At 31.2% G+C, this 7,396-nt stretch overlaps 1 protein-coding gene across 1 annotated transcript; it reads right to left on the bottom strand.

Moving 5' to 3' along the window:
- Nucleotides 1-2,280: 2,280 nt before the first annotated feature.
- LOC107449766 (dnaJ homolog subfamily C member 7-like) lies at nt 2,281-6,796 on the bottom strand. The gene is made up of 2 exons (XM_016065411.3): nt 6,073-6,796; nt 2,281-3,094 (listed from the first exon to the last, which is right to left on the bottom strand). The coding sequence occupies exons 1-2, from the start codon at nt 6,788-6,790 to the stop codon at nt 2,286-2,288; spliced, it is 1,527 nt and encodes a 508-aa protein (XP_015920897.3). The 5' UTR covers nt 6,791-6,796; the 3' UTR covers nt 2,281-2,285.
- Between the last annotated feature and the right edge of the window lie 600 nt (nt 6,797-7,396).

Below are 7,396 nucleotides of genomic sequence, written 5' to 3'. Positions count from 1 at the left end.
GGTTCCCTTGTTTTCTGGATTGGGATCAAAATTACAAAGCTTCGGAGTTGAATTTTGATAGTCGTAAACTCAATATTGGGTCGACTGTTCAACGACAATGGTAAAATATAAAATAAAATAATGCTTAACTAATTTTGGTAATAGGTACTAAATGAAATGAAAAGAATAAGCTATAAACTAAACAAAATTAATGTAGAAAATGTACGTATTCGTTACGAGGAACAGGTAAAACTAATATTTTCATTCCATAAAAAGAACTGGTATTCAGTTAGTATAAAATAAATGAATCAAAATTAAACCTCATTCCTTATTAAACAAGCTCGCTGTCATTTGTTGCATTTCACGTTTTTAAAATTGTAATTATATCAATAAATATAAAATATCGAATAATTTGCATACAAGTTTAATTTTCAGCTTGGATTTCAGCTATCAACGGTCAAGCTTGTTAGTTGTTTATGTTACTGCTGAAGCTCGAAAGCCGTTAATGTACACGTTACTTATCCTATTTGCAGATTAACTCTGGTAATTCGTTAAAGGGTGCAATCAAGATTTTTTCGCAGTTAACCAAGGTGATATGCGTCTTAACGATTTATGTATCTATAAAATTCAAAACTTTGTCTCTCTCATTCTGTCAACTAATTTGTTGATTGTTTGATTGAATTGTATTGATTTGATTCTTTGGGTTGAAAAAGAAATAAATGGAGAAAAAAATCATGGAAGAATAAATTTCCTTGATTGTATTAATATTTTAAACCATTTTATTCGTTATATTATAGTTTTGAAAGAAGTGATTGTTGACTGATTGTATCAACTAATGTGATTGTTTGATTGTTGTAATTTGATATTTTTAGACAGAAAAAGGAAAATAAATAGCAATATATTAATTCCACCCCGCAGAAACGTTGCTATAGTTCCAGAAAATTATTTATTTTCAATTTAACAAGTGTCTAGTGAGTAATGTGCAAATTAACTTAGTAGTTTACAGATGACCTAGGTAATTTGAAATTTGAAACTACAAGTTAATCTATACTTTAGATAGATAATCTGATTCACAACTGATTTTTACACATTAGTTATAACCTTTTCAGATTTGGTTTATTTATCTTAAAAGTACTGAGCATAACAGTACTAGTAATAAAACTACTAATAAATGTACTGAGTATAAAAATAGATTGGTGTAATGCGAGTAAATCTACCATCCAAAGAATATAATACACACGCATGATCTGGCTTAGTACTTATTGGAGTCAGGAGGAACAAACAATAGCATTAATACAACAGCAATCACCACAAAACCGCACGAAATCGAACAACAAAAAAAGGGTTAATAAGAGGTATGAACTTTTTTTACGGGTTTTACAACGTACAACACTTTATTATAAAAAAAAGGAAAGGACGTAGGTTCTTACAACTTGGTTTCATACAGGACGCTGTTCTTTGGTTCTAGATATTTTATAGAGGGTGAGATATACTGGGAGATTGCTGATTCCAAACCATCTCAGATATGTCTATAAGGTTGAGGTATAGTGAACTAGCTGGCTAATGCATCCACTGAATTGTATTTTCACTTTTCAAGAAAACGTCAACCAAGTGAGCCCTCTGTGACCACTCCACTCCACGCTTTGTCATTACTAAAAATTAAATTGGAACCAACTGCACCCCTGAGTAAGTGAACATAAGGCTCCAAGATTATATCCATATACCTCAAACCAATCTAAGTGCCTTTTTCAAAGACACTGAAGAATGTGCTGTCCATTCAACAAAAACAGAGCATAGGCGTTCAATGAAAATTATTTCAAAATATTCCAATATTTCAAAATATTTTGCTAGGTACCAACACTATTAGTTTTGTCTCAATAAAAAATATGCCCTTCACAAACTTGCTCATGCTATATTTCACGTAAAAAAATTTATTAATTAGTTATAAATTAAAATCTTAGTGCTACAATAACTATATATTGATCTACAGTACATTAGGTACCTATTACTAAAGCCTCTATTACTTATTCCCGTAATATTGTTGGTACTTCTTACCTCAACTAATTAAGCACCACACTATTTGGGGGATTTTTTTGTGGTCTCAAGAAGCGGATAAGTAGCAAGATCGCAATTGAGTTCCTCTTTAACTTATAAATAATTATTTACCTCACACTCGGCGCAATATTAATCTCATTTTTTTTCGATAACAGAATTATCAACCAAAATAATCAATCACATTAAAATTACTAAAACTAAATAAATAACAATCAGTTTGAATAAAACAATAACGGAATTGCAGATTACATTTAATCTAGTTCATCTGAAACAGTTAAAATTCCGAAATCATCTTCCGAAACACTCTGTGAACCTTCGCAATGATCAAGCTGAAAAGGAAGAGAAGTCAATTGTACTATGTTACGCCCGAATCTGAGAATTTGATTCAAAATTCTGGCTTTGCCAGCTTTTTTGTAGCGAATGAGTGCCATTAACGCTTTTTGATATCGATCATGGCCAGGTTCTGAATCCAAAGCTTTTCTAAAACACCGGACTGCTTTATCTGCGCGCTTACGTAGATAATAAGCTTGTCCAAGACGGGCATATGCTTTTGCGTATGTTTTATCCATAGTCAAAGCTCTCTCGCAATCGGACATTGCATTCGTGGTTTCTCCTTGTTCTATGTTAGAGGCTGCTCTATTGCAAAAGTAAACTGGGTTTGAAGGATAAAAATATAAAGCTTTTGTGTATTCTTCTCCAGCTTCTTTGTAGCTTTTATCTTTCATTAAAGAATTTCCTGCTTTCTTATAGCTTTCAGCAAGTAGGCGATGTTTTATGGGAATTGGATCCATGGCTGTTTTGTATGTTTCTATCAAAGGCTGAAGGTTTCTGAAACGAAAATAATCTTTTAACTGCAGGGAATAAACATCTTCCAAGCAATCGACTGCTTTGTTTAGACATTGTTTTCTCGATTTTGCTGAAGTGCTTGATTCGTCCAGAAGAAAGTTTGAGATGGCGATGACCAACATTTTCACATCATCCGATTTTAGTTTTGACCTACACATCTTACACTGAGCCATCTTAATTGACTCGTATGAATGGTGTATTTTGGCTCTTTTAAAATGTCATATTGAGAAATAATTTTGAAACTGTTTTAATCAAAACTTGAGATGTAAAAATATTCTTCAAAATATTGAATTGGATTTGTGGTTATAGTATTTGCTGCTTTAAGAAGCAAGCTTGTCGCTCATTTCGAAGTATTTTTTAAATGTTATTAACCTCATGGTTAATCAAAGCATGGCACGAAGGAAACTATTGACTTAATTCTCAACTGCATTTCGCGATCTCAATGGTGGGTTTCCTGACGTTGTTTAAATTCCCTTTAAAATAGAGCCCCTGAATTAGTATAGTAGCCTTACTTTAAAAGATTCATTTGTATTGATTTTTACTTTTTTTTCACCTCATTTTTCGACTCATTTTTAATATAGTTTTTTGTTTTCAATGGGGAAAAGTTTGTTTGCAAGTTGTGGCAGTTGTTCTGCTTTTGGGTGCACTATGCATCGAAGCTCTAATTTTTTTATTTGAAATTAAAGATGTTTAAATTCCCTATTGACCCATCACGCCGAATTCAATGGAGTAATGCTTCAAAGAAGTAAGACTGCATAACAAGAAATAGTCACGTTCAGCTATGACGTCAGAGGGCAGCAATAATTCCTCTAAAGGTTTATTTATTTTTTAGGACAGATGGTGAATATACTAGAGCTTAAACCGTGTTTCTAACTGTTCTAATCTGTAAATGACATATTTTAAAAAGAAATATTTTCAATGATTGTAATATATATTACGAAGAATAAAAATTCCTCCGATGAGTACAATAAAGTTTAAATTTCTCAAGTAAACAAATAACGAATCATACAAGTTTCGATTGGAGCATCATCTTCAGTAAGACTGTACATCACTGTACGACAAAATACAAAAAATAGTGATGAAAAACATTGCCAATGAATGTTACAAAAGTAAATAAAATAAAAAACTAAATCAGTCAGTTGGAATATGGGTGCTAAGAGACATAAAATACACCTGTTGAACGGGAGAAGGGTCGGAAAAATGGTTGAAGAAAAAGAGTAACAAAATTCGCAGCAAAATTGTTCAGTTTTAATAAGATGTTTATTGGGAAGTAGAATGATTTTAATGAATTAATGATTGCAAAACATTAGTACAATAACAATTTATTTAAATAAAAGCTCACTTATTACAGACTGAAAAGTGAATTTTTTCTTAGAACTGTTATTGATCAAAAGTGTAGGGACTAACAATTTTCCAAGTTTTTTTATCGCGAAAAATACCTCATTTATTCATTATATTGTAGAACAAAAACTTTAAAAAAATTTTAATGTTCGAAACATTCCCCCCCCCTAAACTTTTTTTACCAAACAAAATACAGTTTTATCTTTTCTTCAGTTTAAATATAATAGTTTCGCAAATTTGAACTAATTTTTTTTTGTTGTCTTCTCTTGTTTTTTTTTCCTTCGTAATCTCCGTTTCGTAAACTTGAAAATTGAAATTGAGAATTCACCATTCTTTACGATATCCTTTCTTGAAAAATATTTGTGGATGTTATTTTTCATTTAAAAATATTCTAAATGTGTGATACTTTTACTGATTTAAAAAAAAAATTAATTGAAGGAATTCTTCAATGAATGATATTGAGTGTGAGCTAGTATGTGATATGTCCTAATAAATATCAACAAACTCCTCCTTAGATTGAAAATGGCTTCTATTTTTTCCATCTTAACCTGAAGAGAATTATATGAACATCAGTCTTATTTGAGTTAGAAATTAATACTTCTCGGCATTTTTGTTTAATTTTATTCAACGACATGCTCTCCATTGAACCTAGCTACCAAACTTTCAAGTTGTGAGTATATTTAAAACTAGAACATTGAGGAAAAATTTTAAAATGCATACAGCCATAAAATGGAAAATTAAATAACAGTCAATGAATAAAATTAAACAAAAAATATTCAAAAATGTTTTCTGTTTGAAGGCAACTCTTAAGACAGTTAAATGTTATATTTCCATTTGATTTAAGATAAATTGTAATACTTTTGACTAAAGGTAGAACTTAATTTTATTTTAGTCCGGAAGTGGCTTGACTGTGCCAAACTTGAATGGAATTACTGATTCGAAGTAAAGAAATTAAACATTATAATAAACTATTCTTGGTAGTAAAACAAAATATAAAGGAGAATAAAAAGAAGTGGACACCCCACAGAGGATCTTCGGATCGTGTTAATGTTTTAGTTGCAGCAATGTTAACATTGAAATATAGCATCATTGAGCAAATCATTAGCCAAGATTAAGTTTGATGCAAACAATCTTAGTTGATTTACATTTGAATAGTATCTCTGTTAAAGTTAAGGGAAGTTATCGAGTAAGGAAACGAAGGTATTTTTCGGTTGACCGGGTACAACGAAATTCAACTTTTGTTCTTATTTTTTTTAATTATTTAAATTGAATGTATTTAAAAAATAATGAAGAGGGAAAAAAATGGTGAAGCTCTAAATTTTTTGGCGACTTTTCAATTGCGCCCGACTAACTGAAAAGTGGGAATACGTATAACTGACTTAACCTGACAATGTAATACAAATTCAAACCTAATACTTTTAGATAGTTACCATTATTCAGATGACCTGTTCAATTTGAAGGTAAAAAATTCATAGTTTGAAGGTACGAAGTTAAATTTGTATAAGATAACAAGACGATTAAATTTCTCTCTATCTCAATTCTAGTATACATTGCACGGTGGATTGTACGACATTGGTAATGTTTGGGAGGGCGATAAAATTTTATTTCAATGCTTTTATCATTTCACGTTTATGTATTTGCCATTTTCAAGTTACGATTTTCTATTTTTTTGCTTACGCCAATTCTTTGCCGCAAGCGTCAACGCGTCATTTCAGCGTTGGCTACATTCTTCAAAATCATGCCAGGAGAGTAACGTATACTAGGATTTTACTGAGAAATATTTTTTTAAAGGAGTTAAAATATATTAAAGAATAAAATAAAGATACATCAGCGTTATCAAAAATTTGATTTAATCAAGTGGCTCTGAGATCCATAATTCTTTGAAAGCATCTTCTGTGCAGACTGCCCTGTGAGTACCTTTGCAACGATTGCACTGAAAATTAAGATAACCGAACTGGGTGTGGCTTTTTCTGAATCTAAAAAGAGGATTTAAAATCCCCGCTTTGCCACCTTTCCTGTAGCGGATAAGTGCCATTAATGCGTTTTGATATTGGTCATGGCCAGGTTCTGATTTTAGAGCTTTTCGAAAGCATCTTATTGCTTTGTCTACCCGATCTCGGAAAAAATAAGCTTGTCCAAGACGGGCATATGCCTTCATGTACGTGTTATCCAAAGCCAAAGCTTTTTGACAATCTAGCACTGCATTCATGGTTTCTCCTTGCTTTATGCTAGAAGCTGCTCGGTTGCAAAAATAAACGGGATTCGAAGGATAAAACTGCAAAGCTTTTGTATATTCTTCTTCAGCCTCTTTATATCTTTTATTTTCCATCAAGGAATTTCCCGTTTTATTGCAGGTTTCAGCAAACAGACGATGCTGGATGGGAATCGGGTGCATGACTGTCCTATAAATTTCTTCCAAAGGCTTTAGATTCTGCAAGCAAGAATAATAATTTAGTTTCACGGCGTAAACCTTCTGCAAACTATCGATTGATTTCTTCAGATAGTATCTTCTCAAATTACCTGAAATATTTGATTCACGCAGCAAAAATTCTAATATGGTGATTATCATCCTTTTCCCGTCATTCGAATTGAATTTAGGATTCAGAGCCATGGATTGAGACATTTTGACTGACGTTTAAAGCTAATTAATTCTTGTTTTTTTATTAAAACTGGAAATTGAAAAATAATTTTGAATTAAAGCTAACTGTCTAAATAAAAACAACAATACCTGCTTTATCTGAATTTAAACTGAACTATGAAAATAATTTATAATGTTTGTTTTTCTAATTAGTAAGCTTTTAACTCAGTTTCATACATAATGGTAGTTTTTTATCCCTAGTTTTTGAACTTCAGGCCATGGAAGTATTTTAAATGACCATATGTGTTTTTTATAAATTTTTTTTTGAAAATTTATATAAAGACACAGAGCCTCAATATGTCAGAGGATACGTGCAACAAATACGCATATATTGAAACCCTTTTTTTAAATTTCAGATTTGTCTTTTTCATTAATATGTTTCTCTCTCTCCTTTTCCTGTTCTTTTTTTAAAACATTTTTCAAAACCCCCTTTTTAAATTTTTTGATCGTGGTAAGAAATTTTGTTCTAAGTCAATATTCATTTTCGAAAATATTATCTTATTTTATGCTGATATACACTATCTTTTCCGTATCCTG

Source organism: Parasteatoda tepidariorum, chromosome 1, assembly GCF_043381705.1.
Source record: "Parasteatoda tepidariorum isolate YZ-2023 chromosome 1, CAS_Ptep_4.0, whole genome shotgun sequence".
Taxonomy (NCBI): Eukaryota; Metazoa; Arthropoda; class Arachnida; order Araneae; family Theridiidae; genus Parasteatoda; species Parasteatoda tepidariorum.
The sequence above is the reverse complement of the archived record's forward strand: the minus strand, read 5'-3'. Positions and strand labels throughout refer to the sequence as shown.

Coding starts and splice junctions, on each gene's coding strand:
- LOC107449766 (XM_016065411.3), bottom strand. CDS start 6,790: ATGATAATCACCATATTAGAATTTTTGCTGCGTGAATCAAATATTTCA. Junction 3,095..6,072: donor GATCTCAGAGCCACTTGATT/AAATCAAATTTT, acceptor CAATATGACATT/TTAAAAGAGCCAAAATACAC.